General features: G+C 41.6%; 1 protein-coding gene across 2 annotated transcripts; it reads right to left on the bottom strand.

Annotated features, from left to right (window-relative positions):
• Positions 1-9: 9 nt before the first annotated feature.
• ash2l (ash2 like, histone lysine methyltransferase complex subunit) lies at positions 10-17,919 on the bottom strand. 2 transcript variants are annotated; one of them, XM_076303091.1, is made up of 17 exons: positions 17,846-17,919; positions 17,335-17,401; positions 15,803-15,951; positions 15,608-15,696; positions 15,362-15,456; positions 15,179-15,274; positions 14,522-14,617; positions 14,313-14,412; positions 14,027-14,044; positions 11,684-11,786; positions 11,107-11,324; positions 10,319-10,486; positions 9,882-10,075; positions 2,748-2,840; positions 2,045-2,143; positions 1,700-1,759; positions 10-789 (listed from the first exon to the last, which is right to left on the bottom strand). In XM_076303091.1, the coding sequence occupies exons 1-17, from the start codon at positions 17,902-17,904 to the stop codon at positions 685-687; spliced, it is 1,809 nt and encodes a 602-aa protein (XP_076159206.1). In that variant the 5' UTR covers positions 17,905-17,919; the 3' UTR covers positions 10-684. The 2 variants fall into 2 exon arrangements, with proteins under 2 accessions (XP_076159206.1, XP_076159207.1); XM_076303092.1 differs by having other exon boundaries at positions 14,337-14,412.
• Between the last annotated feature and the right edge of the window lie 5,261 nt (positions 17,920-23,180).

Genomic DNA, 23,180 nt, shown 5'->3' with positions numbered 1-23,180 from the left:
CCCATTAAATGGTTTCAAGACAACTTTATTAAAAAAAAAACTTTTTTTTCTGTATAAAATAAACAAAAAAAGTAATCACTTTTTTCACAAACTACCACACACACAAGAAAGTATTTTAACACGTTACAGACATACACATCACTGACTGACCGGTCCTCAGACACCACAGATTACATTCTGAGATGGATGCTTTCAATCATTCAACAGACTACGGCACTGACGACAATAATGACCAACACTGGGAGATCTGCAATAACCCATAAATGGCACCATATACAATATTACTATTTTGTACATACCTTTAATCGCTATACCCAATCACCACTGGGGGTAACTCTACTGACAACTGTTTTTTCCTCTTTATGAAATCTCTGTCACATACATTGCAGAAAGGAAAGGCCAAACATATTGGTTTAAGCTGAAGTGTCATCTACAGCGTTCTACGGCAGTCTGTTTACATCTGAAGGTGTCCAAAAGTAAACTGATACTGCCCTGGACCCTTTAACTCTCTTGATTTAAGTATCAGGATCCAGACCATGTTTCTGTGAGTGACTGAGTGAGGGTGAGAGAGAGAGGGACAGACAGGAGAGAGAGTGAGAGAGAGAGAGAGAGAGAGAGAGAGAGAGAGAGAGAGAGAGAGAGAGAGAGAGAGAGAGAGAGGGAAGGTGCAGATGCTGTTAGCGGTTAGCCTTCCCAGTGCGGGCTGCGGCCGTCCACGTCTGTCTCCACGTGGTACAGAATGTCCGCCAGCGTGTGCTCGATCACAGCACCCCAGCCCATGTCACTCATCTGCAAACAGGACACATGTATTTATTGTCCAAGCAATATCCAAAGTGACCAAAGCAACAAGAGTTCCATTATCAGCATCATAGTTGGCCCCACAAGGCTTCCGTTTTAACATTCCATATGTTATCTTAATGCAGAGGAAGTAGATTGGGAACCAAATAGAATGTTCAACCATTGTTTTTGTTTTTATTGTTGAAAGGGTCTATACCTCTGCGCAAAGGGTTATGCTGTACGTCATACAGTGGTGCTTATCTATGTGCACATCTCAGTGTTGTACTAAACATCCAGTTTCGCACAGGCAATACGCAAGATCCGTACAGACATTAAAATCGTGCTGCAGCATGCAAAGGCCAGACTTATGACGATTTTTGCGTAATTTGTTCAGTGGGTAGACCGGATGCGTAGAAGTAAGAGGGCAAGAGACACTCAGACAACGTTAGAAACTTAACCTAATAGTTGGCTTCTGTAACCTAGATTTGGCATGGTTTGTATAATCTTGTGGTCTCAATAATAACAACAACATTTCTTTTCAGAGTGCGTCTTTCATTTACATTAAGATAAAATAACCTCCACCGTTTTTTGGCGAAGGCATGCATTCCTTTAGGAATATTGAACATTCTGTGTGGTTTACAACAGAGAAACTCCTTGTTATCTTTTTGTGGAGAGTGCTTCTGTATGATGTTCTGCTGCTTCCTGCTGCTGTCTGCCCCTAAGATGCGCAAATTGTGCACACATTTTTCTGTGACGTTGCATGGAAACCTAATTACCGGTATTAATACAGCATTACAGTTTCCCTGTAACAACTCAGAGTTAAGTGCCTTGCTCAAAGGCATAATGGCTTCTTACTGTCCTAGGTACAAATCACTCATATCACAAGGAATGCAATAACGCATTGTGGTTTTGCTGTACTCACAGGCTGGTATTTGATGTCCTTTGGAGGGTGTTTAAAGTGTGGTCCAAAGTTCACAGACACCTGAAGTACATAAAAAGGCATACAGTATGATGGGGAAGCAATCACTCACTCACTACTGCAAGAATACCACAGTCGTTTAAAAAATATGCCATTAGGACCTCTCTCTCTCGAAAATGTAAAAATCAACTTAAGTAAAGACTATGTTACGTCTTTCATTGACACCTCGTCTGTAAGGATAATGCTAATTCAGTTTGTAAAATGTATGCCCCCCGCCCCCCAAACTGTATCAATCTCCCCTATGCAAAGCCCTGATATCTTGTAATCTGAAACTGTCTTGTTGCATACCGTGCAGCTTTTGTACAGTGATATGGCAGGGAAGTAGAGACCTTCAAACAGGTTCTCAAATGCCACACCCTGACTCACGCCATTCTTGTAGAACACCATCTGTAAAGGCAAAAACAAAAAGGGTGAGACAACGAAGATCCTTATCATTTCTGCTTTTCATCAAACTATCAGAATGTCTGTCAAATGACACTCAAGAGGACAAGAAATTCAGGACCTGTCGAGAAAAGCAAACCAATTCCAAACTTTGTGTATGTTTTTTTTTTTTCCAAATATTTTTTTGGGGGCTTTTTATGCCTTTAATCCGATAGGACAACGAAGACTGACAGGAAGTGAGTGGGGAAGAGAGATGGGGTGAGATCGGGAAATGACCCGGGTCCGACTCGATCCCAGGTCCCCGTGGGCACACGGACCCATATGTGGTGTGGGCGCTGTAGCCAGTTGCGCCACAGCGCCCCCCAAAACTTAAATGCTTTATAGACCCTTTTATTTCAACAAGAAAAACAAAAACAAATGCTTGAACGTTCTATTTTGTTCCCAATCTACTTCCGCTTCTTTAAGATAACATATGGAATGTTAAAATGGAAGTCTTGTGGGAACACCTATGATGCTGACAATGGAACTCTCTTGAAACGGTCAATATGATTGGCTAATGAAGAGGTGAAAGGGCAAATTGGCCAGAATAAGCCCTATACAGAACACTTACTTTGCTGCTGTTCACCGGCTTCAGGCTCTTCTCTGCCTTGTCCACATAATCCTTCTCCTCAAAGTACAGGTAGCTTTTGAACTTGATCAAGGCCTGTAACAGACATTTCAACACAACATTTAACTTACACTAGTAAAGGAATCTCAACAGTTATGTGTCTTTGTGTATTGAACAACAACAAACTGAGCGATCAAACTGAGCTGAGCAAACTGTAACTTTGCAAAATCCAAATCTGACAAAAAGATAACAAGTACATCACAGCTACAATAACACTGTGATGCTCTACAGACAACGCCATAAACACTGATTGCCCAAACACTTGTTACAAGGATACAAGCAAGTTTATTGTCACATGCATATAGTTACTGGAAGTAAGAAATGCAGTGAAATTATGTCTGGTGTCAGCCTATTTGTGCATTTATGGGGGGGAAGAGGGGTTTAGTAGATTGAGTGGCAAGGGCTGCATAAGAAAGGTGGGGGAGGATTGGGATTGGGGGGGGGGGTGCACCAACAAGGAGCACCCAAGAGCAACAGGGGCAAGGAAAAACTCCCTTACCAAGGAAGAAACCTTGGGCAGATCCACGGCTCAAGGGGCTAACCCAACTGCCAGGGGTCTTGGTGTGTGTGTTGGGGGGATGATAAGGGAGATGGGATAGTGTGTTGTGTATGTGGGGAGAGGGCAGTGTGCAATATGTATGTTGGAGAAGCTTCCTGATGAAATAATGTGCTGTGTATGTAGGGGAGAGGGGGGGGGGGCAGTGTACTGTAAGTATGGTGAAGGGACTTACTATTGCAAGCAGAGTACTGTATGTATGATGTATGTGAGTGATGACAGTGAAGATGTGTGTGTGGGCGGAAGGGGAGTAGAGCAGTGACTGTGTGTGTGTGTGTGTGTGTGTGTAGTGTGTGTGTGGGTGGGTAGGTGGGGGCAGTGTGCTGTAAGTATGTAGAGGATGTGTGTTGGAGAAGATCCTGAAGACAATGTGCTGTGTATGTAGGGAGGGGGGGTATGTAGAGGAGGCATGTAGGTATGTAGCAAGCAGTGTGCTGTATGTATGTGAGGTGATGACAGTGATGATGTAAGTGTGTGTGTTTTTTGTGTGTGTGTTGGGGATGGGGATGGGGATGGGGGTGGGGGTGGGGGCAGAAAGGCAGTGGGGGCAATCAAGGACATGGGTAGATAGATGGAGGATGTGTGTGTGTGTGTGTGTGTGTGTGTGTGTGTCTGTGTGTTTTGACGTGTGATGAAATAAGAAAATAAATAAAAGGTCTGTAGGGAGAGGGATGTAAAAGTGTTAAGTGCGCCACATTCTCTACGCACCATAGACAGTAAAAGAAATGGACGAACAGACTCTTTCAAAGACGTCTTTTTCAATGGGAGGGCACTGAGTCAAATAGAACGATTTTTCAGTTGGTCCCCCCAGTACTGCGCAGACTCACACTTAACTTCGTGACGTTAACCATCGAACTGAATCTTGTAACTCATATGATAGATACACAGAAATTCTTCTCACACTTCCTTCGCCTTCAAAGTCATCAAAGTTAAACATTTATTTATGTATTATCCTCCTCACCAAGTCGAGTTAATGTTGAAGCTACCACACATGATCATCTTCAAAAACAGTCATGCTAAAACAAAACAAAGTTATAGCCTTGAAGCTAATCTTCTTTCCACTTTTCTGACCTACGGTCAATCCATCGAAAACCTCTGAAATGATTAGTGCCCTTTTTAAAAAAAATTAGGTTTACTTTTTTTATTATTATTAGGTTCCCTCTGTGTAATGCTTTACCTTAACATACGGTCGTATATGCTAGCAGAGAATGTCTAATAAGGGGAGAACCTTCACTTTCGGAACTCTTCCGATGTGGTACTGCATCTAGGGGCGCTCACGGGCGAGTCCAGAATGAATGGAGGTCTATGGAGCTGTACCCCTCAAAATCCACTTTTCTCAGGATATAATTTTTTTTCAAGTAATTTGAATATTGTATTTGAAAGGGGAGGCAAAGACAATACACTTGGTTGAGTATTATATTTTTTAAAGTCACTTAATTGTTCTAAAAAGCCTTTCAAACGTGCCAATGACGTCATTCATTAGCATGATCATAGCATAGCATCAATGCTAGCGTGTTATGGGCAACAACGACCCAACCTGTAAGAAAACGAAAGGACATGACTCCCGGATTATTTCACTTTTGATTGAAAATCCATATCCATTTTGCGAAAAATAAAATAAAATCGTAGGGTTTCAGTTGTTAAATAGGTGAAAACAACAAATGTAGCCATGTAGCTCCATAGGACCCCATGTATTTTGGAATACTCAACCAAGTGTATTGTCTTTGCCTCCCCTTTCGAATACAATATTCAAATTACTTGAAAAAAAATTATATCCTGAGAAAAGTGGATTTTGAGGGGTACAGCTCCATAGACCTCCATTCATTCTGGACTCGCCCGTGAGCACCCCTAGATGCAGTACCACACCGGAAGAGTTCCGAGAGTGAAGGTTCTCTCCTTATTAGACATTCTCTGGTTAAGTCATTTTCCGACGAATGACCGTCGCAGGAAGTTGCGTCATAACAAAGGGACGCCAGACCCTCTTGTAACAGCTGTACCAGAGCCCGTCTACGGAGAGCCTTGCCACTCCGTATTAAGTCCCATTGTACCGAATTTTGGTTGCAGTTCCACCAGAGTTCCACTGGGGGCGATCGCCATGAGTGCAGAATGAATGGGAGTCAATGGAGCTAGACGGCTAAATTTGCCTCTTTCACCTGATTGTCGTTGACAAATCTCAGATTTGATTGTAGTTTGTATAACTTCAACATGGGTTATAGGTCAAAAGTTGAATGAACGAGTACTTATGTCCTTTTGATTTCTTACAGGTTGGGTCGTTGTTGCCCATAACACGCTAGCATTGTGCTAATGAATGACGTCATTGACACGTTTGAAAGGCTTTTTAGAACAATTAAGTGACGTTAAAAAATATAATACTCAACCAAGTGTATTTTCTTTGCCTCCCCTTTCGAAAACAATATTCAAATTACTTGTAAAAAAATTATATCCCGAAAAAAGTGGATTTTGAGGGGTACAGCTCCATAGACCTCCATGCATTCTGCACTCGTGGACGAGCGCCCTCATGTGGAACCACAGAAGGAACTGCAACCAGTTCAGAACAGTTTAGAAACCGGAAGTTTTCCGAGAGTGGCAGTTCTCCCCTTATTAGACATTCTCTGGCTGTACTCAGTGATACTGCAGACTCGTAAAAGTAGTTAGAAAATAAGGCAGAAAAACGACAAGTTTCCTCATGCTGCTTCCTTATGTTGGAATATGCAAAAATGTACAAACAATCAAGAGGATGCTTTCTTGTATGTGATTTCTGCAACAGTGATACTGCAAACGTGTTGATAGCCTATTGTTGAGCCTATTTTTATGCTGTAGCCTAGTGTAAAGCATGTCACACTAGCCTAGCCTACAGAAAACTAATTGATGTGATATAACTTGTATGCCTACAATGGTTTATTAAACATCGTAGTCATTTATTTAGTCAGTCATCATGTTCATGTTAATGAATAGGAAGTACATCTAAACGATACTAACATTTAAATAAACCAACATTTCGCGCAATATCTGCCGTGAGTCCCTATGCGTGAGTCACGAGCTCCTCCCAGCTGACTGGCAGATCACGTGGACAGTCAGTCGCGATCGATTATTTAATAAATACATGTGAATTACGAATAATAATAAAAAGATTCTACCTAATGTGACTATTTTTTCCATGAACTGTAAAAGAAAACACGTTTTTTCCCACTGTATTCTCCATAAAGAGTAAAGTAAATTATGTACTTATTTCTGGAATTGACGTCACTTCCTGGACTCGTCTGAGGCTGGTCTAATGGGTCATTCGTCTCTATAAGACTTAACTCCTACTGGGTCATAGATATATACACTAGATGTCGCCTTCTGCTTCTCAGCCTGCGTCAACACCGCCGCCATCTTGGTACAGGGATCTGAAGCGCTAAACTAGTTCTCCTGTATTGTCAGCGTTACCTATTTAGCGACGTTTGGCCATCCCCAGCGATAGAAAACCTTTTTAGCGATTAGCGACAAATTTGGGAACTTCTCACAATGATGGCAGATCGGCTTCTTTGTTGTTGAAACGTAAGAAAATCACCTTTCTCATGGCTTTGTCATTTATGAATTCAGCTACATCTCGTTTGCCCATGGCACTGACCCATGATTATAAAAGTAACGACTGGCGTAGCCTATGTAGTAGCAGAGGTAAATGTTCTACAGATCTACAGCAACTGCTGGTGAGATTACAACTTACATGAGTAAACGAGACGAGGGGTATGTGGCCTCAACCAGAGCCTGTCTACGAAGAGCCTGTTTACTTTCATTGTATCGAACCTGGTTGCAGTTTACTCATTGTTCCTCTAGGGGCCGCCGCTAGCTAGTGCAGAATGAATGGGAGTCTATGGGGCTAAACGGGTAAAATGTATCTTTATTATTGTCTTAAGCTTAGTTTTCTCTAGACTCAACCATAAATACATGCCTGTCAGTTGGAACAACCCAAAAAACTAGATAATTGCTTGAGATTTTGACGATTTATGGTGATTTTATTTTCGCTAGATCTTTGCCCAGATTGATGCTAATGCATTATAGAGGAGTGGATCACTGAAGCAAGATGGCGTCTCGATTGACGCATTCGTTCCAATGAACAGCAGTAGTCAAGGCGACATCTAGTGTATATATCTATGCTACTGGGTAACCATTTATACTTGCGCGTCGTGGTCACGACACTAGTTGCAATATTCTCCTGAACAGAGGTGTCGCTGTTGTGAAAAGATTAACGCTAACTACGTTACACAGCAGAAGAAGCTGCATTAAGAAACACTAGTAGCAGAGCAGAGAATGTAAACGGGCTCTGCTATTAGCTAGCCTCTGTGATGGTACTTCAGACTTTGGTTGCTACTATTCACAACTACCATCATCATGATCATCTAGTTTCCAAGGTGTGTGCACAGGTAGATAGATAGATAGATAGATAGATGGATATATAGATAGATACTTTAGTCATCCCGAGGGAAATTTTAATAATTTAAACAGTTTAGTTAGCTGGCTAGCTAGCTAGCAGCTGGCTGAGTTTGTGTAATTTCCTGAAGTGGAAAGAGATTTTGTTCAGGCCTTAATAGATATCCTTTGTTTGAAAATCAATTGTTTATATTCTTTCCTCTTAATTCCATGTGTTGCAACTCTCACTGGTAACTTTGTTAACTTATCCAGCAAACTATTAAAAATTCACGACTGTAACAAAACACTGCAACCAGAGCCCTTCTAAGGAGAGCCTCCCCACTCTCTATTAATCCGAATTTGGCTGCAGTTCACCAGAGTTCACCTAGATGGCGATCGCGGGCGAGTCCAAAATACATGGGGTCCTATGGAGCTACATGGCTACATTTGTTGTTTTCACCTATTTAACAACTGAAACCCTCAGATTTTATTTTATTTTTCGCAAAATGGATATGGATTTTCAATCAAAAGTGAAATAATCCGGGAGTCATGTCCTTTCATTTTCTTACAGGTTGGGTCGTTGTTGCCCATAACACGCTAGCATTGATGCTATGCTATGCTATGATCATGCTAATGAATGACGTCATTGGCACGTTTGAAAGGCTTTTTAGAACAATTAAGTGACTTTAAAAAATATAATACTCAACCAAGTGTATTGTCTTTGCCTCCCCTTTCGAATACAATATTCAAATTTAAAAAGTGGATTTTGAGGGGTACAGCTCCATAGACCTCCATTCATTCTGGACTCGCCCGTGAGCGCCCCTAGATGCAGTACCACACCGGAAGAGTTCCGAGAGTGAAGGTTCTCTCCTTATTAGACATTCTCTGGTGGTGCGCTTTCTTTTACTGTCTATGGGTGCGCTACCGTGTGCTACATGGCCCAAACCCTGGCACGCCAGAGAGATCTACGTCATTTTGACGTCACATTGTCGCGCTACTGGTCGGGTGCGTCAGGTATGTAGAAGCCTTTAAAAGTCATGTAGGTGTGTGTGTGTGGGTGGGGGGTGGGTCATGAGTGCTGAGGAGTGAATGTGTGCAAAGTCAGTATAGTGTGAGTTCAGAGTTCGGATGGCCTGGGGATAAAATCTTCTCCTGAGTCTCTCAGTTCTGCCTTTGTGTCTACATAGGCGTCTTCTTGATTTCAGCGGTAGGAATAATCCATTGTTAGGATGAGAAGAGTCCTTCAGAATCTTTTGGGCTCTTAGGAGTACTCTTCTGGAATAGATATCTTGTAGAGCAGAGAGTTGAGTTCTTATAGTACGTTCAGCTGAGCGCACTACTCTCTTGTTAAACCATTCTATATTTTTCTTGGAAAATAAAATGAACTACTCACATAATGCTTTTTAGATAAGAATTTAGATAACATGAGGGTAGGATCCCCCAGAGTAAGGTGGGGCCTCTGGCGGAAGTCTGATCTAACAGATTGGTGCGGTCCATTAAGTATGGAAGTGGTCTGGATGTTTGGATGCGGGTCATTCCGTGTCAAATCAGACAGAATCCAGGAAGACGGTTGCTGCTCCATCTCAGATTTTGCTCAAAGTTTGTCTACCTAATATTTAGGTCCCTAAGTAAGACGGTCAGACCTGTAAAATATTTTTGTTAAATTCTTTAAAAATTGTAAACGCTTTCATACATTTTTTCACCCTTGATTTTGTATAATTTTCATGCTCTCAGAAATGCCAGCTCAAACTTTGGAGGATGGAAGACAAACATGTTCTCAGTATGACTCATCTTTCATTTAAGGGCCGAGATTTGAAACAAAGGTAAAACAATGATTTTGACTATTTATTTGTCTGTGGTACAACATTGGCATTTTGTACACTATATGCTAATACACTGAGCTACTTCCACAGTGTATTGGCATATAGAACAGGAGGAAATTGAACAGGAGTCTTTTACAGGCCTTGTTTTTGGGATCCATTCTTGATATAGACAAGGTTTGGACAAAATCTGAGACAGTGCAGCAACAACCTTATCTGATTTGACGAGGTATGGCCATTACCCCTGAGTAAGGCTGGGCCTCTAGTGCACGTCTGGCAGCCCTGAAAGTGGTCTGGGCGTTTGCATACCTTGTCCTTATATGTGTCTGGTAGGGCTTTAGCCACCTGCGTCTCGCCTGGCAACTCGATGAAGAAGCCCAGGACATCGCCCTGGCTGTAGCCATCGGAATAGTGCTTGCCGATGGACTGATGGAATCGGGTGCCTTTCTTACTCCGCCACGAGTAACTGAACTTGTCATAGCCTAGAGGGGCCTGTAGATTACCTGAGAACACATACACAAATTAATTAAATTCATACGTTTAATAAGCAAGTAAGTAAGTACAGTAAGTAAGTAAGCAAATAAATAAATGAGACTTGTGTCAACAATTAACTTATGGGTAAACATAGAAAAAATAACAAAAATTAATAACTGTAAGATGAGAAGTAGTAGTAGTTGGATAAAGGATGACTAAATTCAGGAGAGCTCTTTCGCAGAATCACAACACCTTTATCCAAACACACTCACCTAGTGGCTGCGACCAACCGAGGCGGGCAGCAGTGTCTGGGGGCATCTCGTCCACAGTCACCTCAAAGTACCAGGACCCCTTACGCACCCCGTGGGATGCCCGCACCATGGAGTAGCCCTTCTCCCCCATCACCGTCAGCCGGTCATCAGAGATCTTTAACTGCGGAGCTAACGGCACAGTTGAAGTCAGCAGTTTGCTTAAAATGATGCTTTTCTGTCTAAATATCTAGAGAGATATTTAGCAGACACGTGTATCCAAAGCAACTGACTAGTCACTGAATTATGAACTTAAGGGAGGGGGAGGGAGTAGTGAGCTAGCTCTCTGTTTTGTTTGAACATCAACAGAAGTGACGTTACCCCGCCATCGCTGATACAACCTTTAAAGCAACACCAAAGAGTTTTTTATACCTTAAAATAATGTTTCAAAAAATCGTTTTAGTGGTTCATCAACTCGTAACAGGGTGAACGGCAAGTCTGCATTCGCTTCGCGGCCCTCTATCGGCTATAACCGCACTATGTAAGTTTGCCAGATCGGGTAGCGGATCTGTAGTTCGATGGAATGAGACATAAGACACTACAAATTTGACTTGCATCTGATGTCGTGCAAAATATTGTACCTTGTCTGTGGACATTGTTATTTGCAAAGCCGGTGCTGGACAAACAAATAGCGTGTGTGCGACAGAGGGAAAGTTCTTTGGTGTTGCTTTAACTTATGCAAAGTGCAGCCTCTTCTACCCTCTTTCATTACCAAGCATGGCCAGCCAGGGGCTTGCTGTGGTGTGACCTACCTCTGTCGTGCAGGGCCAACAGGACACGCTCATAGAGACAGGCCCGGTACAGATCCCCTGGGATGGGCTTCCCCGCCCAACAGTCCAGCTCCAGCTTCTCTGGGTCTGGCGCATGGGGGTCCGGCTCGGCCAGAATGTAGCGGTAGCCGTCCTTGTTGAAGGGGTGCTCAAGCGGGTAGCCGTGAGGGGGCAAGCGCTGAGCGGCAAAGAGAGGGTCACTGGAGGAAGGAAAGAAGAGAATTTCAAAACCTATTCTAGTTTTTTGTATGTGTAGGTCACGTTACATGTAACCCGTTCATTTGCTATATGGAAAAAATGTGTCAGAGGGTAAAGGGGCCCCTCTCCCTTCATGATTATATGTTTCTATGTGGAGATGTTGATGCAAATGTCCTGATTTGATTCTCCCCAAAATATTTCTCAACATAAAACCATCCATCATGAAATATGTTTCCATAGACATTATATACATGATATCTGTAAAAAGAGTGAGGATGTTCAAAATACCTTGGGCATCACTGCATCTGTGTCTATAGAAAATATACATTTTAGTGTGTGTGTGTGTGTGTGTGCTTATCACCTGCGGGTCCTCTTGGTGGTGCCTGCTGTAGCTCCATCCTGTTGCTGCTGCTGTTTGCGTTTGGCACCCCTGCCTTTGCCTGTTCCTCCAGGGGCTATGCCACCTGAGACAAAAACAGCATGGCTCAGTCAAGAGCATACCCTAGTAATAATTCTCTCTCTCTCTCTCTCTCACACACACACACACACAGGCCTGGGGTAAGTAAAGCAGCATTAGTTGTGCAAAAACCCAGGGAAGTGGTCAAGCTAAGTTAATTAAAGTCACAAAATAAACTATAAATAATTACATTTACAGTACCCTCCAGAATTATTGGCACCTCTGCTAAAGTTAACTAAAAACCTGTATCATACATAATCTGTTGGTGATTTATTGTAATCTCACAATGAAAAAAAATAGGAAACATCCAACCTATAATACCTTCTTAAGCCTCCCTTTGCCAATAAAACAGCTTGTAATATTTTCCTATGACACCCCATAAAGTTGGAGAATACAAAGCAAGGGATTTAAGGCCGTTCGTCTTAACCAATTCTCCCCAGATCGTCCAGATTCCTAGGTCCACACTTGTGCATTCTCCTCTTTGACTCACCCCACTGTTTTTCTATGGAGTTTAGATCAGGGGACTGAGATGGCAATGGCCGAAGCTTGATTTTGTGTTCAGTAAACCATATTTGTTTTGATCTGGACGTTTGCTTTGGTTCATTGACCTGATGAATGATCCAATCATGACCAACTTTTAATGTCTTGGCAAAGATTGACAGATTTCCTTTGAAAATGTTCAGGTTTTTCTTGGTGTTCATGATACCATGCACCGTAATTAGGTTCCTAAGGCCTTTGGGAATAAAAACAGGCCCACAATAGCACAGCCCTTCCATCATAATTCTCATTAGGTATGGGGTTCTTTTCACTATAGTAGTTTTTCTATGTACGCCAAACACACCTAAAGTGTTTCTAGCTAAAGAGCGCAATTTTCATTTCATTTGACAATAGACCACACTTCCAGACAATGTCACTGTACCATTCAGTAACTCTAGTCGTTTACATTGGTAATTAAATGACTGGTCAGGCCTTTACCTGGCATGCCCACTAAATAATCTATTAGCAGTGAGGTGACTTTTGAAGATTTTTTGGGGGACTTGGAAAAATGACTAGAGGATTAAGCCTCTGTGTCACTTTATTTTCATACCTTAGTGAAAAAGAAAGTCATGAACTACTTCTGAAAGTTCAAAGACACTCTGATTAACTTAAATAAGTTGAAATTAGATAGGAAAATGCTTCTGTTAGGTTTTGTATATAAGATTTTTCTAGGGGTGCCAATATTGTTGAGCAACTTGTTTTCGTTCAAAATATTTATTTCTTCATGAGATTTTCCTTTCTCAGAATAAATTTGCTTTCCTTCAAGGGTGGATTTTTCCTCATTGTTTTCATTGTGAGAGTACAATAAATCACCAATGGATTATTTTTTATACCTGTTTTTAGTCAACTTTAGCAGGTGCCAATAATTCTGGAGGGTACTGTATATTATTGAATGTTCCCAATACCCCAATCATCACTCTAACACAGCATAGGTCTGCAATATGTAAGTTAATTTTGTCGCTCACTATCTAAAAGCATGTGCCAACTAACAGTCCATAGATATTAAATGTGTTCAGTGATTTTCATAATACCAGTAGACATGATTACATTGCTTGTATAAATATATTTGGTTTGTTTTAAACCACAATTCTGCCTAAATTCAAGGCAACTTAAATAGTTCTACTACAATGCAAAATTAAGATCAAGAACTCAAGAAGTTATTGCAGACGTCTGAATTGTTCCGGTTTGATCACAATTCAAAATAGGCACATGCATTGACTATACGGTCATTATACAACTACATCTGCGATCGCAGATTACTAGAACAAAAAGGTAAGCCCACACATTGGAATTCTGACGTGGGAACACAGAACGCTGTATCATCAGGGGTCTGTACACTCAATCTAACCGCCATGGCAACTTCCATATTTGGTAAGGAGCTAACAGATCCAATCTCCTGCAGAAGTCCTAAGGTTTGATTGGCCATGGGCTATGGCAGTTAGATTGCGAGCTTGTGGGCACAGACAGGAGAGAGACAGTCACACACAGGCAAGGGATTAGATCAAGGCAAGGTCTGTGAGGACATCAAGGAGCCCGACAGGAGCAAGCCGACAGACAACGCTCAGGAGCGCTAAGCTCATCTTCATCACAATCAACCAAAAACAATGAGGCCAAGCTTGCAAGAACGAGACCAGAGGCTAGAAGCGAGGGGGGAGGGAGGGAGAGGGGTACAGTTACAATCTGACACTTCCAGATGTTGCACATATTCACCTGAGAATGCTGATCCACCTGGAATACAATATAAAGCCATTACAAGTCTCTCAGGGCAGGGAATTACAGAGGAGTGGAAACAGTGGGGGAGATTGATCTATGTTATTGTGGTGATCAGAAAAACTATGAATCCACCAAGGCCAGAGTCTACACAAAGGATTCATATATGAGGGCCAACACATATCATGGGCAGATTTCACTGGGTGACATTTAATTAATGTTATGCAACATATAATAATAATTTGTTGATAGAGAAGGCATGATGAACCAAAAGTTGTATAATCACCTGAATCACTGTGATTTTTCTTACCATTCTGACCTCCTGTAGAAGCCACTGATGTTGTTTGTTTCTGGGTATCGTATGACGGACCAATGTTTGCCAAATCCTACAAAGCCAAAACATAAACGGACCATCAGACTCAGATCCGGGGCTTCAGTCGGGTGACCTGCTCCAAACACAACAGTAGATGCAGATATACATATCTGCACAGGTACCTGGTCCTGGAGTCCAAACTTTGGATAATCCTCTTCAGGGTCTTTGCTTCCTGGATCAGGATGCTCTTTGACCAGAAACACATCACGCTCTTTGCTCTGAAAACACAACAAACAAGATGAGATAGGATTACAGTCATTGTCATAATCTAGTATGTCAAGTACTGTAGATCCTAAACACATTAAACTAAAACAAAACACATCCTAAAACACATCCTAAACTATTAAAGTTGTTTATAAGTCTAGCATACCTCAATTAACTGGAACAGGGACTGATAAAGTGTGTATGGGTACACTCAGGAGGCAATACAGTCTATATTATGATAACGTGTGGTATGGGTACACTCAGGAGGCAATACAGTCTATATTATGATAACGTGTGGTATGGGTACACTCAGGTGGCAATACAGTCTATAAATTATGATAATGTGTGGTATGGGTACACTCAGGAGGCAATACAGTCTATATTATGTAAACACACAGCATACATCACAATAAAACTATAAAATATATGGTTACGTTTATCAGTCTTTTCCACTTACATATATCAAAGATATATGGTTACATTTATCAATATTTTCCACACTCACATCCAGTGTCTTAATTAAACATTGCTCAAAACATAGTGTTTAGAAGCTGATAAAAGGGCCGTACTCTTACCATTGTCTTCACAATGTTATTGGGCCACGTCAGCTTCCCAGGCCTCTGGCGGGTCGTCATGCACTCCCAATATTTATCAATGAAAGGGATGATATCCTGCAAGGACACATTGGATAGTATTCACATTATTCTGCATAGAACATATCCAGGTATGTTTGAAGAGCCACTGAGCCAGCAATGCACCTTATCCTTTGAAAACATAGTCTTTGGGTGTTCCTCTTGAGTGCGTGACCTCCAGGTCAGGTTGGCCAAGGCGGTGAGGCACATCTCCTTTAGATCTGAAAATGTTCAAAGATTACTTCTGATGCATGGAAACATGACACTTTGCCTATAATAAAAATACTGCAATTTTCCCTACAAGATGTGGGAAGTTTTTTTTTTTCTTCATGTAATTAATAATGTTTGAATTGACTCATGGCTGTCACTCACTGGCTTGTTTCCTCAGGAAGTAGGTGTTGCCACTGTGATGACATACATTACAGTGAAAGACATAGTTGGTCATGAAAGGAAGACAGGTTCTGTGAAGCCAAGACCACAACAGAGGGAAACGTTGTTAAAACATCCTCCAATTGGTACCTATGTTGTCAGGACTTACATCTGTCAGCGCATGTGCATGAGACTTACGAAGTGTCTATTTTGAAAGTGTCCGCAGTGAACCACTTCATACAGAGAGCACATTGAAGCTCCACCTCTCCGAGTTGACGCCCGCCACTCTCCTCATCCCCGGAGCCTGTTTGCGTCTCTGCCGCCTCTGGGCCATCTCCAGCTGCCTCCTGACCCCAAAAGAAACAAAGTATCACTAATTGTATTACAGTTTTTTCTGAATGCTTAAACGCTAACCGTGATTGTTATGGCACAATTTCTAAAACTATTAATACGTATAGCAAAACCACTCACTAAAAGCACAAACACTGCTTTGCACTCAGTTTGCAATTTTGTAACACACACTTTGCACAACTGTAGGTACAATCCACTGCACAGCATTCTTTTTGTGGAACTGTAAACACAACTCACTGCTTTACACTCAATTTCCAAATGATCAACACACTCCTAGCAAAACTATACACATGTATGGCTATTATTCACACTATTTTGCCAACTCTCTGGCACACTTTCTCATGTGAAAACTGTAGATAATTCGTTCACTTTGCAATCAGCCTAAGCACTATAAATAAGCCACAGGTAATGTACAATAGGTACAATGGAGGGAGCAGGAAGAGTAAGAAGAGTGAGAATTAGAGGAGGCCTAGGAAGAGGACACGGAGGTGAAGAAGTAGGAGGAAGAGGAGAAGGAAGAGGACGCAGAGGTGAAAAAGCGAGAGGGAGAGGACGACAAGGACAAGGAGGTGAAGTTAGAGGAAGAGGACAAGGAGGATGAGGATGGGGAAGAGGAAGGGTAAGAGGAGTAAGAAATAGCCCTTTTACAGGCAAATAAAAATCAGTCTATGTGGGGATATTGACCAGGCATCATGTCAGGCCTGGATACGGCATTCCAGAATATATTTTCCCCAGCGCCTTGGACGAAATTGAGAGAGACATCACGATGCAGACTGATTTTTTTTTTCTCAGTGAAATTGCTTTTTATTTATTTTGCGTTTCGACTTGGAAAAACACACTTGTGTTTGTTTTGATGTGTGTAAATAAACACCAATACTTGAAGTTTGGATCCCTGTATGGTTACAGAACTATGACAAAAGTATGACCTCAAACTGACATAGCCTACCTTGTGCACAGAGAAAGCAAAAGCCAGATGTGTTTTTTATTCATACCATCAGTGTGTAGTTGCCACACTGTGTGCTTATTATTGTAATGGCTTGTGTTTACTGTTTGATACGAAAACACAATTTTTACAAAGGTGTGAAGAGTTAAGCAAGGTGTGTTAGCTTTTGCAAGAGAAGTACAATGTTTTGCTGATTAGGTGAAAGGTTTTCCTATTTGTGTGCAGAGTTTTGCAAAAATAGACAATAATTACAAAAAATGTGCTTAAGCAATCAGAAAAAACTGTAAAATGATTGCGCTGTTTTGCAATAGCGGTGTTTTGTTTTGGCTATATGCTAGATTTCATTGACTATTACAGAAAAACAAATGCAACAACTTCTTAATAACTCCATCATCCATAAATAAATATGCAACTTATAACACCACTGCAACGTTACCATTGTCTCCTTGCCATTTGAGGATTCGGTTTCCATATTTGTGCTTATATCACCAAAGGATGCATCGCTGGAAAAGACGAAATATAATACTTTAGTTTCCTTTCAACGTATGTCGATTTGCTTATAGCATAGGAAGTGGAGTCAACCGGCTTTCCTTTGCAGAGGCAACAACAATGAGATGTCCATCCATCCTGTCATTCACACTGGCTGGCACTGGGTGCAATATGACAGTAAAGGACCAATGTTTATGTGGCAATGTTGTTCAACAAGGCCTAAACAAAAAGATACTCATAAACAATGTATGATCATAAGAATAGCCTAACGCCTTAGCATTGGTTACAGCTAAGGTTAGCTAGCTAGCTTCTGTTTACACTGGCATGCATTCATTCTTCAGAACATTTCATTTCACCAATCTAAAGCGATTCTTCAGCGTTAAAATTTTAGTTTATGTGACTCAATAGACATCAAAACGGATCATTATTTTAGAACTAACTCTCTGAAATATACATACCCCTCCCCTGTCTCTGTTTCTGTAACGGACACACCGCCCGCGTCGCCTTCGGTCGCCATGTTTCAAATATCAAATCACTTTAGTGAGAACGTCTCGCGATATTTTCTTCTTCGTTCTCAGTAATGGGGATTCCATTGATTTCAGAGACCTCCCCACTGCCATCTGTCGGCCAGGCGTTGAAACAAGAGATGATTCAAGACCATATGGCATCAGTTTACAGTTTTTGCTTACACACTTTTTGCAGAATTTGTCTCATTATGACACAACTGTGAATAGAACGCATATCCATCTGTTTTGTGGTTACAACTAGATGTACTGCAAAGTGGTACAAAATATGACCGCCACTCAGACCTGCACATTCTCTCCGCACCCTTCAATTTGTCTCCATCTCCTACTCCATCCCCTACTCTTGCAACTTTTGTGTATGTAAATGAGTGTGTGCATGTATGTGTTTGCTTTTGTGTATGTGTGTGCTTCTCTGTGTGTGTGTTTTCGCTTATGTGTGGGGGTAATGTGCGTGTGTGTTTTATGTGTCTGTGCATGTGTGTGTGTGTGTGTGTGTGTGTGTGTATGCCTGTTTGCCTCATTATGTGTGTTTTTATGTATGTGTGCGTGCGTGTGTATGCCTTCATGTCTACTATGTGTGTATGTGTGTGGTGTGTGTGTGTGTGTGTGTGTGTTTATGCGTATGTGTGTTTATGTGTGTGTGTGTGTGTGTGCGTGTGCGTTTATGTGCGTACACTTCAAATTCTGTGCAGTTTTGAACCTGTCAGCCAAAGATACCTGCGATTACAATGCCTCGTTTTTTGCTTTTTCATTTCTAACTAGGTGGCGCTATACATCAAATGAGTGGTAATGGGATGGGTTGACATTGCCCCTGGAGGCCAACATATACAAAAAAATTGGGTCATCCTAGGCCCTACGGTTCTCGAGATAGTCAACAGATCAAAACGAAAATCAATTGTTTCGTGTCATCGTGAGGCTACATGCCCACCAAGTTTCATGCACCCTGATCTTCTGTAAGATTGTGAGGAGTGAATGATTGCCAAGTGTATTTTTAGAATGGCTGTGCCCCATCCTCTGCTGCCATATAAAATCTGGCCACAGATGTATGTACAGATTGCAATATTTAAACCCGAATCTGAATTCTCATTCTCAATTCTCAATAATAACAACAACTCAAATGTGCATAAATGTGCATTTTCTGAAATTAAATTTTATGTAGATCCATGTATATCAAGTGCATTGGGTACAAAGATCCGCACAGGGAACTACTGGGAAAAAAACTGAAAAAAGAATGCATGCGGTTTAGATAGATAGATAGATAGATAGATAGATAGATAGATAGATAGATACTTTGTTCATCATGAGGGAGATTTTTGAATATTAGGAGAATATTAGAAAATGTAGTAAATAGGTTAATGAACCAATAAATATATTCTGCATACACTGACCCAGAAGAGGGTTAACCACAGCATATAACCTCTATTCTGCTGCCTAACCTTAACAGATTACTTCTGAGGGACTGCACTGAACATAAAGGTCCTAATGCTGTGATAAACAGTTCTTCTAAACAGTTATATATTCTATAACAAGCTTCTAAACAGTTCTATTGCAGGCTTCTAAACAATTCTATTGCAGGCTTCTAAACAGTTCTATTGCAGCAATGAATAAAGGCCTCACAGAAGAGAGTGTGACTATTAGGTTGAATGTTCTCTTAAAAGTCACCAAGGGAGCCTCTGAGGGACGTCCCTCTCCTGTGGAATTTTAAATGTGCCCAGGAGAGTTGTTAAAAGACATGTCACACTCGTGTCTCCTCCCCACGCCTGAATTGGAAGCCATCTGTGACATGTTTTGTGGTATAAGAGTTCAGGGGTGATCATTGAAAATGGGACGCCCCCTACATGCTTTACAGAATAAGGAATAAAAAAGGGATACACACTGGTCAAATGTTTTGTGACTGCAACAATTCCTCTCTAAAGAATGGTAAACTCAATAGGTGCTCTCAAAGAAATGTGGGCCATTCTGTAATGTTACTTACATAAACACTTTATATTAGCCTATATGATTTGTCAACATGCACACTCTGTCCTTGTCCATTACAGGCAATATCACAATGTGCAGTAAATCAGCATTAGTGCTATTGATAATCTATTTTACTTGCAAGACAGGCAAATCTTGCACTGAATGTCTATTTCAGTGCATAGATATCTGTGTCTTATTCCAGTGCTCTGTGATCAGTCAATTACCATTCTCTATGACACGCTCACCATGGCTGGAGCAGTAAACCAGGAGGGGGCCAAGAGGCAGCTATGCAGCAGGCACACTCTGCCCCACTTGCCCCTTGCTGGCACGACCACCAACCCCCCCCCCCCCCCCAGTATCGCAGACAATGGACCGGGTCAAGGAGGGTCAGCCTCACTGGTGACATCTGCTAATTGTCCCGGTGGGCCGGCCCAGGCTCCTTCCTTCAATACCAGTGCCTTAGGTGGTGCTATAGCATGTGTGAGGACTGGCATCTGCCACCGACGGCCACCTCCAGGGGCTTCAGGGATTATTTACAAGCTGCCCTCTGCCCCTGTGTGGGGACAGGGCATCAGTCATGACCTGGCTGCCACCACATGAACATCACTTTCATAGTGTCAAAACTATTATCATATTTTCAACTTCAGCATCACCCATACATAGGGTAGGGGTGGGTATGGATGATGCTGAAGTTGATAATATGATAATATGAGTTTTGACTATAAAAGCTGTACAATATGGTTTCTGTGGTTTAACAAGACAACTTACTGAAAGAATATCATCTTTTTCATTGCAGAAGACATATCAAAGGATATAAAAAATATTTAGGCTATAAGTTGGCATTTTGGAAAAAAAGGAAAAAAACATTATGTAACTTTCTAGCGAACTCAATGTTGAATTCAATAGTCCTAATTTTGCTGCAATCCCATTCTCAACTCTTAAAATTGTTTCCTGAAGAAGGTCATTCGCTAGAAACAACCAAATGTTCTTCTTTCAAAATAGATTTCTAACGAAGCGTGTCGCGATTTAAGGCTTAAATTATAGGATTACATATACGACACGTTTTACTTTCTCTTGTGAGTCGATTAATTTGCATCACAAGTGCCGTTGACGTGCTCTAGTGGCGTAAAAATCACACAATTGCAAATAACGACATGAGTTAAAACAAAAAAATACAAGTTTCTAAAGAAAAGGGCACATTTTAACCAGATGCACTGCAATAAATAACTAAGACTCCGACACACCCGCTGGGACACGCATTTGCATGTGCAAGTGTCAACGCGGGAGTCCCTGCGCAAGACGTGTGTACTTTGTGTGAGGTAACGCATTTATGAGGAAGAGCCCAGTACCTTGTATTGTCATCACAGACCCACAACTGCCTTTGAGTGTCTTTTAAAAATGTTAATTTTACAAGCGTGAGCGTCGTGTGCTGGCAGTTATATATAAAAGGAGACATGTGCGCAAGGCCTCTAAACAAGACAGGCTGGTGGCCCCGAAGGTTGTGTCTGAGAGGAAATTTCATGATGTATCAGGAAAACAGGAAAATGCCACAGAGCACCCTCACCTCTTTCTCTGTGACAGATATTCTTGACCCAGTTAAATTCACCGGGAATTTAACTCACGGTGCTCCATCTCACAATGACTTCTTGGCGCACAAATATGGTAAGTAAGGCCTATTTTGCATGATGTATGATCATTAGGGGATTATATTTTGGACATAGTCACACCCATGTAGGCTACTTTTAGCTTGTGTCTTACATGTTGTACGCTTCATTTCAGAATATGAATCGACTGGAGATGAGGAGGAAGGAATGTTGCACGCATCCAGCGGTGAAGATACGGACCGGACACAAGTGACAGGTGCGACTGCAGGTGTTGAACTGCCAACCCTCTCTGAGCAGCCCAAGTCCATAGCCAAAGCAAGACGCATTCGGACGGCGTTCACTCTAGAACAGTTGCGTATTTTGGAGCACAGTTTCAGAAACAGTCACTATCTTTCCGTGTTTGAACGCTTTGGAATCGCGAAGGCCTTGAATCTGTCTGAGACGCAGGTCAAGGTGTGGTTTCAGAATCGGCGCACAAAGTGGAAGAAGGAACGAGAGGGTCAAAGACTTGAAGATCACGACCAATATGGCCTACAGTATCTAACATATCCCGTGTGTCCGTCCAACATTACCATGAGTAGGTTCCAGTGTCATGAGTCTAGTCCATTTGTGTTCTCACAGCCACCGTTTCTTACGCAAATTTACAACCACCATGCGTATTCAACTTCATTGTAATGCCAGATCAAACATCAAAGTAATTGATAAGGCTACTATTACCTCGACGAAAACATGTGGATAAGATGAATTATATGAAGAATATTATTGTTAATATAATGTATTTTAAGAACAGTTTCTTGTTTCATGAATATTTATGTAATGGCAGATTGAATTGTACATATCTTGAGTTCTGCTTTAAAGAACATGTTGCCTTATTTTATACAGTCTCAAATACTGCAAATATTTTCATAATGTGATGATTTTTAAAATAAAAATAAACATGTAATGCAATGACTCCTCAATTTGTCTTCTCATGCACTAAGTTTCATCTGTTGAGATTCATTATTTGAATTTGTGGTAGATAGAGGAGCAAACAAATTACAAATCTACTGCAACGATAAATAGAGTACTTAACTAAGGCCAAAGGATGACAATACATTTGATCATTTTAACTGAAGGCATGCTAATGTAATGTAATTTCAAAAAGAAAAGGGAACATCAAGGGAACATCAGAAAGATGCATGGCAGTGGGGCAGCTGTGGCCTACTGGTTAGCACTTCGGACCTGTAACCGGAGGGTTGCCGGTTGGAACCCCGACCAGTAGGCACGGCTGAAGTGCCCTTGAGCAAGGCACCTAACCCCTCACTGCTCCCCGAGCGCCGCTGTTGATGTGTGTGCTTCACCTCACTGTGTGTACACTGTGTGCTGTGTGTGTTTCACGGATTGGGATAAATGCAGAGACCAAATTTCCCTCACGGGATCAAAAGAGTATATATACTTATACTTATAGACCTGCAGACAGGATATCATTGGCAAATGTGTCGGGCCAGCGTTTGAATGATTTCCTGGCCTGGTTGGAGAGGCAAGCTTTAGAGCAAAACATGTTTGAGTGAGGTCCAGACAATCCCAGGAGGCTCACAGCTGTGTGCAATCAAACACATGGTTTATGTTATCTTCAGATGTCTACTCGTCAATAGTAACCTTCTTTTTGGGTATCCAGACACCAACACAACTGAAGTCTCTAATAATAGGGATTGATTTATGAAATG

Source organism: Alosa pseudoharengus, unplaced genomic scaffold, assembly GCF_046254945.1.
Source record: "Alosa pseudoharengus isolate Yale_2024_CS ecotype anadromous, Long Island Sound unplaced genomic scaffold, YU_APseudo_1.1 YU_APseudo_1.1_scf_24, whole genome shotgun sequence".
NCBI classification, from domain to species: Eukaryota; Metazoa; Chordata; class Actinopteri; order Clupeiformes; family Clupeidae; genus Alosa; species Alosa pseudoharengus.
The sequence above is the reverse complement of the archived record's forward strand: the minus strand, read 5'-3'. Positions and strand labels throughout refer to the sequence as shown.